The 15,717-nt window shown below is 47.6% G+C and overlaps 1 protein-coding gene across 3 annotated transcripts in view; it reads right to left on the reverse strand.

The window, feature by feature from the left end:
- Positions 1–725: 725 nt before the first annotated feature.
- LOC126251719 (diphosphoinositol polyphosphate phosphohydrolase 2) overlaps positions 726–15,717 on the reverse strand; it is a 175,203-nt gene continuing 160,211 nt past the window's right edge. For all 3 annotated transcript variants that reach the window (XM_049952315.1, XM_049952314.1, XM_049952316.1), the window contains one exon: positions 726–2,843. In XM_049952315.1, the coding sequence (XP_049808272.1) occupies positions 2,725–2,843 (119 nt within the window). In that variant the 3' untranslated portion in view covers positions 726–2,724. The remainder of the gene's footprint in view (positions 2,844–15,717) is intronic.

Raw genomic sequence — 15,717 nt, forward strand, 5'->3', positions numbered from 1 at the left:
TCACTTCAAAACACACGTGCGTGTGTATACCTGTCCTTTTTCCCCCCTAACGTAAGTCTTTCTGCTCCCGGGATTGGAATGACTCCTTACCCTATCCCTTAAAACCCACATCCTTTCGTCTTTTCCTCTCCTTCCCTCTTTCCTGATGAAGCAACCGTGGGTTGCGAAAGCTTGAAATTTAGTGTGTGTGTGTGTGTGTGTGTGTGTGTGTGTGTGTGTGTGTGTGTGTGTGTGTGTGTTTTTATTGTGTATCTACCAGCACTTTCCCCGTTTGGTAAAGTCACAGAATCTTTGTTTTTAATATATTTATCTATCTATCTATTTATCTATCTATTTATCTATTTCTCTCCTTTTCCGCTACTTCCCCCCCCCCCCCCCCCCCACTTCCCTGCCCTCCACCTAACCTGCAGCACTTCACTTCACTGTCTGCCATCCCCACCATACTATCCCTCCCCACCCCAGCCTCCTCCTTACCCCCACCCAGTCGCCACTCCCATCATGCACTGGTGCTGCTGCTCGCAGTGTGGTTTCAGTTGCCCAAGACTGCGGTCTTGTGTACAAGTTGCGTTTGCATGAGAGTGTGTGTATTGTTGATGATGGCCATTGGCCGAAAGCTTTAAGTGTGAAAGTGTTTTTGTTGTGCCTATCTGCGACTCACATCTCCGCTAAATACAGTAGGAATTTTGGTTGTCCACATACACATAATATAATAATAAACACACAAACAATTTTTGCTGTCTTTATTTTAAAAAATACAAGCAGTGTCAAGAGACTTTACATTTCTTTCTTTCCTCTTTCTCTCAGTAAATTACCTGGTCTGTACAACACTAGTTACAAAACCTCCGTGGCATTTCGCCCCGGTTTTTTAATACCCCAGTCTTCAGAAAACAAAACCTCGATTTGTTTTATACAATACAATGCACTCTTGTGTAATATCAAAACTGAACACAAATTCCTTTCTTAACAGAAAATATTAAACACAATGAATATCTCTGAGGAGTATTACATCCTGAAGTTTTCCATGGCAAACAGAATACTTCATTTACATGTGGCAGCTATACTACTCATCTAATAGAAAAAAAATAATCTTACATTTCATCAAGAAAATTAAGGAAGATACACTTTTCTGAGCATTTGAATTACACACTACATTCATATATGACCGACGTGAGAAATACAATGTGATTATCCTACATTTGGTTTTGTACAGCGTCTTATCTTTGTGTTCTTTATAACTTTGCAGTCTTAACTATGGTGTACTTCATACTGAATGCATACTGTATCAGGAAATATATCCAGGCAACACTGAACCCTAGTGAACACCAACAACTAAACATTTGAATACAAAAATGATCACAAATTGAAAAGTGCCATATTTTCTGAAATGCAACTTTTAACAGTTTCATCTCATAAGCAACAGTGACATTTACTTAACCCTAAGTCATTCTTTACATACCTGTGTTTCACTGAAACTGACCTAATACATTCAACATACGATCAGCCTTCTAGACTAGGCAAAGGTCTGTGCTGTATTGATAATATGTGCCTCGAAAGAATAAGAAATCAATTTGTACAGTTGGACTGCACACAGAATTTTAAAAATGCAACAATATTTTAAGTAAACTAATAATTTTATGAAACTGTCACAAACCTTCCTTCCTTAGGCAAAAATTTTGTTTTTAATTATTAGCATTATTGTTCTAAAAATCTGATGTAAATATAAAATTCTATTTAGAATGGCTAGAGAGAGAAAGATTAATGCAGCTACTGATAGCCAACAAAACCAAGGTTTTAAAGACCTTCTCAAATCTAAATATTATTACGTGACTGCTGCACTTCTCTAATCCCAACTTAGCTTCCACTAACTCACTCACTCACTGCCACTGTTACAGAAACTGAAGCAATAAAGAAATGCAAATACCTATACATTTAATAGTGACACAGTGCCTGTAGTGATCTGAATACTGGAGTACTTTCCCTACACCATTTAAGACACTATCTGTTCCCATAATGAGTAAAAATTTTCAGAACTTATTAAAGTTAATAAGCTTCAGATGTATTTGTCCTGGTGATACATTTGTCTGAGTACTATGAATCACTTCTTGGAACTGTAATTTGCAGCACAAGCAATCTGAAAGCAATATGGATGCCATGATTTATTCTTATAGTCACTACTTCTCCAATTCCCAGTTACTCAGGGCTGACCCATAACATTTGTCTTATTTCAAAGAAACAATATGTTGAGATTCAATGGTTTACCTATGAGCTATTCCTACAAATACAATTTTGTAACTGCACTGTTCAGTACTGATTACTACTGATCGATATAACTTGATAGGTATTCTATTTATGCCAGAAGTTTATATCATATTTATATTTAATCTAAGCATAGTAAATATATTTAAAGAATCATCATTCTCAAGTACAAATCTAATATCCCTAACAGAAACGATTAAAAGCAGATACTGTGGGTCTTAAACAATGGCGATATAACTGTACCTGACATAGTAAAATATCTTTTTGAGTAAGTATGACAATTGACTGCAAAACTCATTTTAAGCAAGAATTGTGATACCAAATAAATGACAATTACTTTATTACAATTAAAGTGAAGCCCAGCAGTAACTGGGAAAATGAGAAGGTAAAACACACACACACACACACACACACACACACACACACACAAAACCTGTAGGCATATATGCTCAGCAGAAGGTTGCGGCCTCAAGTAACTTTGTCATTGCGACAAGAGAGCAATGACTGCAGGTACGTGAGCTGCACAGGCTTGTGCTGGGAGAGCTGCTCCAGCGCGTCTTCCACACTGAACCATTTCCTTTGGCGACCTGTTAAAGACAACCACTAATAGAAACGACAGTCATTGAAAGGAAAAACACAATACACATTTCCTTGACCAAGTTCCAAGTGCCGTGACACAGTCATGTCAGCCAAGTTCGAAACATCTCTGAAATGCTCACCGAGTATTAATCACAGAACCACCATTACGAATAAATTCCTCCACAACAAAAGCATGATGCTCGCCAAGCCATGCCGTGGCACATACTAAAAATGGCACATATACTACTTTCAAACAAAACATACTCCATATCAGTTTCCTCGCTACAACTCGCACACAGGCTATGTCAAATGCGAGAGGTTTTATTGCCAGACCCTGTATATAATATGATAGTAAAACAAATAAAAATCTAAGCACTAAATCCACCAAACAAGGTTTTGAGGGTCACTGAGCAGGGAGAAGATATTAGTACCCACCAGGCTGTATTCAGTTTTTGCAAAATATCCATTGGGTACATTGGAAGAAGGGGGAAAAAGGGGGGGGGGGGTGAAGATTGTTGGAACTTGGATAAAGTTACAATTAAGGGACAAATTGGGAACAGCACTGGATGGTGTAAAGTGTGGAACAACATAAGATTTGTTACACAAAATAATTGAGAATTTATGTAGGCTACATTTAGTAGCAAGCAGAGTGCACTTAACTTCTCGAAATATAGGTTGTGAAGTATAGGCTGTGAAGTATAGGTAAGTATTGTACAGGCATAAGAAGAAAAGTCTGTTGAGGACTGGAGAGAGGGTTTTGAAATAAAAGACTGAAATGAAGTAAGCTGACTGTATTCTGAAATTACATGTTACGTAAGGGCTCACAACGGCCAGTCTGAGTGATAGTTGAATACCGGAATATGAAGAGGGCAAGGTGATCATTCACGTACGAGCTGGCTGGTAGCTACTTGAGAGCAGAGATGGGCAAATTGCCTGAATGTGTGGGCTCAGTCTGAAAGACTGACTGTTAAGATAGCAACTTGACTGTCTGCTCCTAAGTCAATGGCTAGCAACTACAACATGACCTCCTTCCCACCTACAGATGCATGTGACAGTTTATTCAGGAAAGTTATGCATGATGCTGGTTAATTTAGCAGGAAATGTGGCTCGATACTAACATTTTCAAGTTCCACCAGGTACATAAGCCACTGTGGTAACAGACATTGCTAGCTTGGTTGTAGATTCAAATACGAAAGCAGTCATGTATAGGGTATAGGCTAGGTGCTACACAACAGATTCAGATCAGGTTACTTGGTCACCAGTATTGTGGAGCCAAGTGATGGTTTAAGACAAGTAACAGAGGACATATGGCCATGTGTAGACATATTTGTGCAGGAGATCATGTGATTATAGTATCAGATATTGGATTGACTGAAGAGAGTACAGCACTGAGAGTGGTATGTCTGAAATAGGATCAGCTACACTTTACCAGAGAGGGGCCACAGCCAGCCTTGGGTGAACATGCTAGTAATCCCTGTCAACACAGAGCTGGATGGGCTGCTGCTGGCTGAAAGTCCAGCATCAGTGGAATACCTGTTGCTGGAGTTGGTAGTACAACAGACATAGCTTCCATCTGAATGAGACGGAAGGATAGGTTAAATACTGATCTGGCACAGAATATATGATGGGGAGGATGCAACCAAACAAATCCCAGTCATATAGACTGATAATCACCTTTTCTAAGTTAGTGTCATCATCCAGAGAGGCAGTTTTAATTATAATGGCAGCAGATTCCTGCAAATTGTGTAAGAAACCAACAAACGGCAGGGTTATTTTATCAGAATATCAAAGGATTAAGAAATAAACTAGTTGTGAAAATGGTTCTTTTGAGACATCTGATGTGAAATCCCCACAAAATTTCATTGGCGCAACTGACCAACATTTTCAGCTGCAATGAACACTGCCGAGCTGTGACTGAAGCCTTTAATTTATGGCAGTCGAAGTAGGAAATACGCAGGTGTGAAGGCACCAAATTCTGTTACAATAGAGGAAAATTCTCTTACCAGTTGGTGGAAGGACAGCTACACCACTTGTAAGATGGTCAACCAAGAGCTTTGGTGCATGCACAAATGCTGTAGTTTATATTGTGCTTTGCTGTTGGCAACCCCAGAGCTCTCTGTCAGGAGCTGCATGCCATGTGTGTCCATGCTGACATATGATCATCCTTGCCATTGTCATCAGACTGTCACCACCAAAGTGTCATCCATTGTATGACCTTTCATGCTACAGTCACTAGGAGTATAGAATTGCCAGCAATTTTTTTTTTTTTTTGTGCGGTTTAAGGGCGCTCAACTACTGAGGTCTTAGCGCCCAGTCACTGTTGTTAGAGCACAGGGAATCTAGTAAAACTCAAGGGGAGCGGGGGACACCAGAAAGACCTAACAAAGATGTAGATAAAATAAGTAAAAAGGTTAGATGTCTTTGGACAAGCCAGTCAAAGTTATAAAACGCAGAACACAAGCAGCTGCTCGAGCGTCATCAGCTAAAATATCCGGTAAAGTAGATGGCAGGGACAGGACAACACGAGATTGACTAAAGCGGGGACACGACAATAAAACATGGCGCACTGTTAATGCCTGACTACAAGGGCACTGCGGGGCTGGGTCACCGGAGAGCAGGTAGCGGTGGCTAAACCGGCAATGCCCAATCCGCAACCTGGTCAGAAGGATCTCCTCTCGCCGAGATGGTCGGGAGGAGGTTGTCCAAGCAGTTGGGAGCGGTTTTACTGCCCGGAGCTTGTTTCCTTGGAGGGATGACCAAGCATCCCACCACAACGACACAAGCCTCTTACAAACATCCCCACGAACGTCAGATGACGGGACACAATGGGAGGCTGGCCGAGGCAGGAGGACTGCAGCCTTGGCTGCAGCATCCGCAGCCTCATTCCCAGCCACTCCTACATGTCCGGGAACCCACAGAAAGCTGACAGGAGAACCATTATCAGCGAAAGAATGGAGGGACTGCTGTATCCGTTGAGCCAAGGGATGGACCGGATAGGGAGCTCCAAGGCTCTGAAGAGCACCGAGTGAGTCAGAGCAGAGTACATACGATGAATGGCGGTGGCGGCGGGCATACTGAACGGCCTGATGGAGAGCAAAAAGCTCGGCCGTAAAGCTGGAACATTGGTCGAGGAGCCGGTATTTAAAGGTGGTGGCCCCGACGACAAAGGCACAGCCGACACCATCGACAGTTTTGGGGCCATCGGTATAAATAAAGGTGTGACCGGTAAGTCGAGCACGAAGTTCGACAAACCGTGAGCAATACACTGCAGCTGGAGTACCCTCCTTCGGGAGTGAGCTGAGGTCGAGATAAATATGAACCGGAGCCTGGAGCCAAGGTGGTGTCAGGCTCTCACCCTCTCTGAAGGTGATAGGGAGGGCAAAATCCAATTGTCGAAGCAGGCGATGGAAGCGGACTCCGGGGGGCAGCAGGACAGACATATACAACTCGTACTGACGGTCGAGAGAATCGGCGAAGGAGGACTGGTAAGAGGGGTGGTCGGGCATAGACAACAGCCGGCAGGCATACTGACACAGCAGTACGTCGCGCCGGTAGGTCAATGGTAATTCGGCAGCTTCAGCATAAAGACTCTCGACGGGACTAGTGTAGAAGGCTCCGGTCGCAAGACGTAACCCCCGATGGTGGATGGAGTTGAGACGGCGTAAGAGGGATGGCCGAGCAGACGAGTAGACGTAGCTCCCATAATCCAGCTTCGATCGGACTATGGACCGATACAAGCGAAGCAGGACAGTGCGATCCGCTCCCCATGATGAACCACTAAGAACTCTGAGGACATTAAGGGAACGTGTACAACTGGCCGCCAAATAAGAGACATGCGGAGACCAACATAGTTTCCTGTCCAATGTGAGCCCTAGAAACTTAGTTGTTTCCACAAATGGGAGAACAACGGGACCGAGATGTAAGGATGGCGGAAGGAACGCTTTATATCACCAAAAGTTGATACAAACCGTCTTCTCTTCAGAGAACCGGAAGCCATTTGCCACGCTCCACGAGTATAGGCTGTCTAGACAACGCTGAAGGCAGCACTCCAGGAGGCATGTTCTCTGGGCACTGCAGCAGATCGCGAAGTCATCGACAAAGAGAGAGCATGAGACATTAGGTTGAATGCAATCCATAATTGGATCGATCGCGATGGCAAAAAGGGCTACGCTCAAGACGGAGCCCTGAGGCACTCCGTTCTCCTGGAGGAAGACGTCTAACAATACGGAACCCACACGTACCCTAAACTTTCGATCCATTAAAAAGGAATCAATAAAAAGGGGCAGGCGACCGCGTAGACCCCACCTGTGCATAGTGCGGAGGATACCTCCTCTCCAACAGGTATCATAAGCCTTCTCCAAATCGAAGAACACGGCGACCGTTTGGGGCTTTCGCAAAAAGTTGTTCATGATGAATGTCGACAAGGTCACAAGGTGGTCAACAGCGGAGCGGCCGCAACGAAAGCCGCATTGGACATTGGTAAGTAGCCATCGAGATTCAAGAATCCAGACTAACCGAGCATTAACCATGCGCTCCATCACCTTACAGACACAGCTTGCAAGAGAAATGGGGCGGTAACTAGAAGGAAGGTGTCTATCCTTCCCGGGTTTGGGTATAGGAACAACGACGGCATCACGCCAACGCATGAGGACCTGACCTTCGGTCCAGACGCGATTGTAGGTACGAAGAAGGAAGCTTTTGCCCACCAGAGAAAGGTGTGCCAGCATCGGAACGTGAATGGCATCTGGCCCCGGAGCAGAGGACCGGGACAGTGCAAGCGCACGTTCGAGTTCCCGCATAGTAAAGGGGGCATTATAAGTTTCCAGATTCAGCGAGTGGAAGGAAGGTCGCCGAGCCTCTTCTGCCTCTTTCCTGGGAAGGAAGGCAGGGTGGTAATGGGCGGAGCTTGAAACCTCCGCGAAAAAGCGGCCGAAGGCGTTGGAGACAGCCACAGGATCAACGAGGACCTCATTACCTGAGGTCAGGCCAGGTACCGAGGAGTGTGCCTTAATGCCCGACAGCCGGCGCAGGCCACCCCATACGACAGAAGAGGGAGTAAAACTGTTAAAGGAGCTGGTGAAAGAGGCCCAACAAGCTTTTTTGCTGTCTTTGATGACTATGGCATTGCACTCTGAGTCGTTTGTATCCAATACAATTCGCCAACGTAGGATGGCGGCGAAATGTGCGTAAAGCACGTCGTCGAGCACGGATAGCGTCTCTACAAGCCTCGTTCCACCAGGGGACGGAAACGCGACGTGAAGAAGAGGTAGTACGAGGAATGGAACGTTCGGCAGCATTGATGATAACAGCCGTGAGGTATTCGACCTGACTGTAACAACTGAGAAAATCGTGGTCCGGAAAGGTCGCCAGGGAGGAGTAAAGTCCCCATTCAGCTTTCGGTATGTTCCAGCTTGAAGGACGTGGGGATGGGGTATGGTGCAGGAGACGAACGACACAGGGGAAGTGGTCGCTCGAATAGGTGTCAGAAAGGACATACCACTCGAACCGACGGGCAAGAGTGGTAGAACAGATCGAGAGGTCCAAGTGGGAGTAGGTATGAGTAGAGTCCGAGAGGAAAGTCGGGGCGCCAGTATTGAGGCAGACAAGATTGAGATGGTTGAAGACATCCGCCAAGAGTGAGCCTCGTTGACAGGATGCAGGGGAGCCCCAAAGGGGATGATGGGCATTGAAGTCGCCAAACAATAAAAATGGCGGGGGAAGCTGAACGATCAGGTGCATCATGCCAGCCCGACTAACAGCGGATGTCGGTGGAGTGTAGATGGTACAAACTGAAAAAGTAAAAGCAGAAAGAGTAATACGGACAGCTATTGCTTGGAGTGGGGTGGTCAATGGGATGGGATGGTAAAAGACATCGTCCCGAATGAGCAACATGACCCCACCATGAGCTGGGACACCGTCCACAGGGGTGAGGTCATACCGCTCCGAGGTATAGTGGGTAAAGGCAATACGGTCAGTCGGGCGCAACTTGGTTTCCTGGAGACCAAGGACGAGCGGACAGTGCAGGTGGAGAAGCAGTTGTAATTCCTCCCGATTAGATCGAATACCTCTTATGTTCCAATGTAACAAGGCCATCGCTAGTCAAAAAAGAGGGGGAACGAGACGGGGAAGAGCTGGTCACCTCGACGGCCGCAGAGGGCCAGGTTTCGAGGGAACAACGCAACAACCGGCAGGAGGCGGATCCTGTTCCATCGAGTCGTCGCCAGCTGCGGCCGCTGTCCAGGGTTGCGTAGGAGGGGCAGCATCATTTGCCGACAAGAGGCCAGCTGAGCGCCTGGCAGCAGAGCGTCCCGGCGAAACTGAGGACGGCCGGGAGCAGCGACTCATGGATGGAGCGTCAGACGAAATGCGCCGGGGTGGAGAGGGGGATAGAGACTTCTTCTTGGGGGCCTTCTTGGAAGTCCGACGAGGCACAGGGGTGGTGGGCTGGACCCGAAGAAGGGGGGGGGGGGGTAGGAGGAGGAGGAGGAGGAGGAGGAGGAGGAGGAGGAGTGGCCCCTGGGCCAGAGGGGGCGGGGGCCACGGGGGAGGAGGATTTGGAAGGGAGGGATTTGGGAGGCGGAGGCATAGACCCCGGATGGGGGGAGGAGGCGGAGGAGGGACAGGATAGGGGTGAGGATACTGCGGAAGGAGGGGACACAACTGAGGCAAACGAAGTGGTCAACGGCACGGGATGGAGGCGGTCATACTTCTTCCTGGCCTCAGAATAAGAGAGACGATCCAAAGTTTTGAGTTCTTGTATCTTCTTCTCCTTCTGATATGCGGGGCAGTCTGAGGATCTAGGCGAGTGGATGCCAGGACAATTAACGCACCGTGGTGGTGGGGTGCATGTATGTTCCTCACGAAGAGGACGTCCAAAATCGCCACAAAGGGGCTCCGCCTCACACCGTGACGACATGTGCCCAAAGCGCAAACACCGAAAACAGCGCATAGGAGGCGGGACGTAAGGTCGCACCGGTAGCGCATCACCTTTACCTTCTCCGGGAGAACGTCCCCCTCGAAGGCAAGGATAAAGGCCCCGGTGTCGATGCAACGGTCTTTAGGGCCGCACTGGACTCGCCAGACGAAATGCACGCCTCGGCGCTCCAGGTTGGCCCTGAGCTCCTCATCAGATTGCAGCAGGAGGTCCCAATGAAAAATAACCCCCTGCGTCCTATTTAGTGCCAGATGCGGGACAATGGGCACTGGGATATCCCCTAGGCGGTCGCATGCCTGGAGCGCTGCCGACTGTGTGGCGGAGGTGGTCTTTATAAGAACGGACCCCGAACGCATCTTACTGAGAGCCTCGATTTCCCCGAAGATGTCCTCAATGTGCTGAACAAAGAACATGGGCTTGGAGGTGGCGAACGTCCCCCCCATCGGTTCGAGAACAGACCAAATAGCGGGGAAAGTACTTCACCCCAAGCCGGCGGGCCTGTCCCTCCTCCCAGGGAGTGGCCAAGGGGGAAAGGGCAGGAGAACCAGAACTACAGACAGTACCTTTCCGTTTGAAAGACTCGGCCGCAGAGCGACCTGATACGTGTTGACGTTTCATCTACGAAACGTCCGCCCTGATACCACCCACTCCGACCAGGAGCTCTCCCCACGGGCGCCACCCAGCCTCAGCAAGGGCCACCTGGCAAGATGACCGTTGCCGGGAGTCCTGATGCCCCAAGGAGACGGGCATCTACTCCTTGGCCGACGTGGGGAGGGTGCAGCTCAGGTATCGGCAGTACGATCCCTGTGTTGTCAGGGGGCTACAACCTAGAGGGTACATGACGACCCCACCACAACGGGCTGGCTACCGTGCTGGATTTCTGGTGCCATGGAAAGTCCATCATGATCTAGGTGCAGATGGGGACGCACTATGGGCGTAACTTGTACAACCCATCAGGCGTTGTGGCCCAATTTGAGGAATAGTGGGTATGGTTACAACGCCGTTACAATGCTGAGTGCCAAGGTCTTAGTGCACTGAGGACCAGTGGTACACCACGTAAGGCGTCCTTCCCCAAAAGGCTCGTACTTCTGTAGAATTTTGAAAATTGGAGGTCAAACCCCAAGGGGGACCATCACATGGAAGCCCGAAACGGTTGAAACTCCTTTTAGTCGCCTCTTATGACAGGCAGGAATACATCGGGCCTATTCTTACCCTGGACCCGTAGGGGGGGCCAGCACTGTACACCATCTTGTGTTAAGTTGGTATTCAGTGTCTCTGTTAACCAGGTTTATCGAGCTGCAAATTTCCATCTCTTCTTTAATAATGCAGTCTTGACATATGCCGAAGAGAGAATTTTGTTATTTATGCTGTCCATATTGTGTCCCATACTGAGACAATGTTCGGCCATTGCTGATTTATCTGGCTGGTCCAGACATGGGTCACCGATGTTCGACACATTAACACTATGTGATCAAAAGTACGCAGACACGCCCAAAAACATATGTCTTTCGTATTAGCTGCATTGTGCTGCCACCTACTGCCAGGTACTTCATTTCAGCGACCTCAATAGTCATTAGACATTGTGAGAGCAGAATGGGGTGCTCCGCGGAACTCACGGACTTCGAACGTGGTCAGGTGATTGGGTGTCACTTGTGTCATACGTCTGTATGCAAGATTTCCACAATCCTAAATAACCCTAGGTCCAATGTTTCCAAGGTGATAGTGAAGTGGAAATGTGAATGGACACATACAGCAAAAACTCGTACAGGCGAACCTCGTCTGTTGACTGACAGAGACCGCCGACAGTTTAAGAGGGTCGTAATGTGTAATAGGCAGACATCTATCCAGACCATCACACAGGAATTGCAGATTGCATCAGAATCTACTGCAAGTACTATCACAGTTATGTGGGAAGTGAGAAAACTTTGATTTCATGGTCAAGCGGCTGCTCATAAGCCACACATGTCTGTAAATAGCAAACGATGCCTTGCTTGGTGTAAGAAGTTTAAACATTGGACGGTTGAACAGTGGAAAAACGTCATGTGGAGTGACGAATCACGGTACACAATGTTGTGATCCAATGGCAGGGTGTGGGCATGGCGAATGCCTGGTGAACGTCATCTGCCAGTGTGTGTAGTGCCAACAGTAAAATTCAGAGGTGGTGGCGTCATGGTGTGGTCGTGTTTTTCATGCAGAGGGCTTGGGCCCCTTGTTGTTTTGCATGGCACTATCACAGCACAGGCCTACATTGATGTTTCAAGCACCTTCTTGCTTCCCACTGTTGAAGAGCAATTCGGGGACGGCGATTGCTTCTTTTAACACTATCAAGCACCTGTTCATTATGTACAGCCTGGTTGTTTTTTTTTTAGGCAGCAAAAAGCAACTGGGGTCATACACACCCAAGTCAAAATTACAGAACATGAACACAGCGGAGAGTTAAATGACTGTACTTCAGACCCAATGGACAGAATAGGAGACAGCTAAACACAGGCATGTGGAAAAAAGGCTAAAAAACACCAGGCAGAAGTGGATGTCCAAAACTAAAAATTAAATGTCCTTCACCATATTGCTTTGGCGGACAAAAAGTAAAACGTAGTCGACAGCCCGTCCCTAAACTGGCTGATAAATCAGACAGCAAACTCAAGGTGGAACATAAATTGTTAAAAAAGCAGGAAGTGGCAGACAGTTAAAATTTGGGCACAATGTGTACGAAGTGGTGCAGTAGCACCACTTAGCAAATGAATACGGCTAAAAAGGCAGTGCCCAATACGCAGCCGAGTTAAAATAATCTCCTCCTGGCGGGAGGGCCGAGAGGAGGTTGTCCAAGGCACTGGGACAGGCTTCTCGAGCTGAAGCTTATTCCCATGAAGGGAGGACCATTGGTGATGCCAAAGGGACACCACCTCCTGACAGACACCAACACAGATCTCATTGGAGGGAATATAGGTACTCGCAGGCTGATGTACGAGGACTGCAGCCTTGGCAGCTGCATCAGAAGCCTCATTTCCAGTCAGACCAACATGACCAGGGACCCACAGAAAGTGGGTGACAAGTTTCCTAGACCTGCTGCACTAAGGGATGAGCGATGTACAGCGCACATACACTTTGAAGGGCACTGAGTGAGTCAGAGCAGAGGACATAATTGAAAAGGATGTGTCGCCAAATGTAATCCATGGCCTGATATAAGGGAAGAGATCGGCTGTAAATACTGAAGAGTGTGCCGGAAGCTGATATCTAAATACACGGGTGCAATGACAAAGGCACACCCGACCCCGTGGTCAGCCCGAGAGCCATCAGTGTAAACAAAGGTACTATCGTTAAGTTCCATGCGAAGGTCGTGAAATTCGAGGTGATAGACCAAGGCTGGAGTAATGTTCTTAGGAAGTGAACGAAGGCCAAGGTTAACATAGGCCACTTCACAACGCTAGGGTGGTGAAGGGTTCACACGAACCAGGTAAGTTGCAGGTAGTGTGAAGTTATGCCGCCATACCAAGTGGCAAAAGCACACTCCAGGATGTAACAGAGAAGAGGGACAAGCCCCATACTGATGATCAAATGAATCATCAAAGGAGGAAGCATAGGAGGGTTGGCCATGCATGGCAGACGAACGGAATGCATACCTGCTGAGGAGAAAGTCACGGCCGTAGGACAGGGGTAGTTCAGCAGCTTCAGCATACAGACTCTCAACCGGGCTGGCGTAAAACGCGCCTGTGGCCAAATGGATGTCATGATGGTGGATAGTGTTGAGATGACATAAGAGTGATGGGGGTGCAGACACACAAACAAAACACCCATAGTCAAGTTTAAACGGACAAGGGACTGGTACAAACAGGAGGGTAGTTCGATTAGCATCCCGGGAAGTACCAGTGAGGACACACAGGAGATCGAGGGATCACTACAGCGGGCTGCCAGACAAGACACATGGGAGGACCAAGAGTTTCCCATCAAGCAGGAGCCCCTTAAAAGTCTTAGTTTCAACGAACAGAAGGGCAACCGGCCCAAGATGTAGAGATGGTGGGAGAAACCATTCATACAGACTGTTTTGTCAGTGGAAAAGCGAAAGTCGTTGTCGATGCTCCAGAAGTAAAGACAAACGAGACGGAGCTGAAGACACCGCTCGGTGAGGCAGGTTCATGGAGAACTGCAATAGATGGCAAAATCACCTACAAAAAGGGAGCCAGAGATGCCCAGTGAGAGACAGGATATCATAGGATTAATGGTGAAAGCAAAGAGTACGACGACGCTCAAGATGGAACTCTGAGGCACACCATTTTCCTGGATAAACATGTCCAACAAGGCAGAAACCACACACACCCTGAAAACTGGTCTTGCAAAAATGCCCAAAGAAAACAGGGCAGGCACCCCAAGAAAGCCCCACATGTAGGCCTTCTCCAAATCAAAAAACACTGCCACAGTCTGGGATTTCCACAGAAAACCATTCATGACATGGGTGGACAAAGTCATGAGATAGTCAACTGCATAACAACACACTCGAAATCCACACTGTGCATTCATCAGTAAATTGTGAGAGACTAGCCACCATAATAGCCGGGCATGAATCATGCATTCCATCACCTTGCAAATGCACCTGGTAAGAGATGGGCTGGTAACAAGATGGAAAGGTTTTGTCTTTACTGGGCTTCTGTATGGGTATGACTGTGGCTTCACCACCAGCATCTAGGAAATGTGCCCTCTGCCCAGGTTGTATGTGTTAAGCAGAACGTGCTTGCCCGCAAGAGAAAGGTGCTGCAACATCTCAATGTGGATGGCATCCAGCCCTGGAGCGGAGGATTGGGATGAGCTGAGAGCATGATCTAACTACCTCATAATAAAGGTGGCATTGTAGCACTCCGGATTCGGAGAAGAGATGGGTATCACCCGAGCCGCCTCCACTTGTTTCTGATAGAGGAAGGCAGGGTGATAGTGGGAAGCTCTCGAAACTTTCACAAAATAGCGGCCCAAGGTGTTGGAGATAGCAATAGGGTTCACAATAACATCGACTGACACAGTCAGGCCGGAAATTGGGAATGGATCTTGGTCCCAAAAAGCAGTCTGACGTTGGCCCACATGAAAGAGGAAGGGATGGAACTGTTGTAAGAACGAGTGAATGAAATTCAGCTGGCTTGTTTGCTATCCAAAAGGACACTTTGCACACATCTGTTTATAATGAATGCAGTTTGCCATCGTAGGATGACAGTTAAAAATATGGAGAGCCCATCTCCATGTGCGAATTGCATTGCAGCAAGCGTCAGTCCACCAAGGGACTGGGATACGATGTGGTTAAGAGGAAGTGCAAGGAATGGAACGTTCTGCAGCAGTAAGGATAATGTTGGTGAGATAGTCCACTTGATCACAGCAACTGGGCAAATCTTTTTCTTCAAAAGGTCGCCAGGAAGGAGTAAAGCTGCCGTTCAACCTTAGTAAGCTGCTATTTGGGTGTGCAGGCGGATAGGGTAGGAGTCAGCAAACTGAGAACACATGGGAAACGGTCGCTCAAGTAGGTGTCACAAAGAAAGGACTACTCTAGACGATGGGCAAGCTGGGCAGTGCAAAAGGACAGGTCCAAATTGGAATAGGCGTGCGAGGAATCGGAAAGGAAAGTGGATGCTCCATTGTTAAGGCAGAAGAGGTTTAAGTTGCTTAAGAAGGTCAGCCAAGTGGGCACCTATCTGACAGGCCCTGGGAGAACCCCAGAGGGGATTATGCGCATTAAAGTCACCGAGTAGCAAAAACGGGGGAGGTAGCTGCCCAATAATCTGAAGGAAGTGTGCCCTGGTGACATCAAAGGGCAGAGGTATATAAAGCCAGGTGGGGAATGAAAAGGCGAACTGCAACAGCTTGAAGACAGGTAGTCAGGGAAGTTGGCTGACTATGAAGGTCATCCCATATAAGCAGCATGACGCCCAAATGAGATGGAATGCCCTTCTCAGGGGGAAGGTCAAAACAAA

The sequence above is a fragment of the Schistocerca nitens genome, chromosome 4 (assembly GCF_023898315.1).
Source record: "Schistocerca nitens isolate TAMUIC-IGC-003100 chromosome 4, iqSchNite1.1, whole genome shotgun sequence".
Classification (NCBI taxonomy): Eukaryota; Metazoa; Arthropoda; class Insecta; order Orthoptera; family Acrididae; genus Schistocerca; species Schistocerca nitens.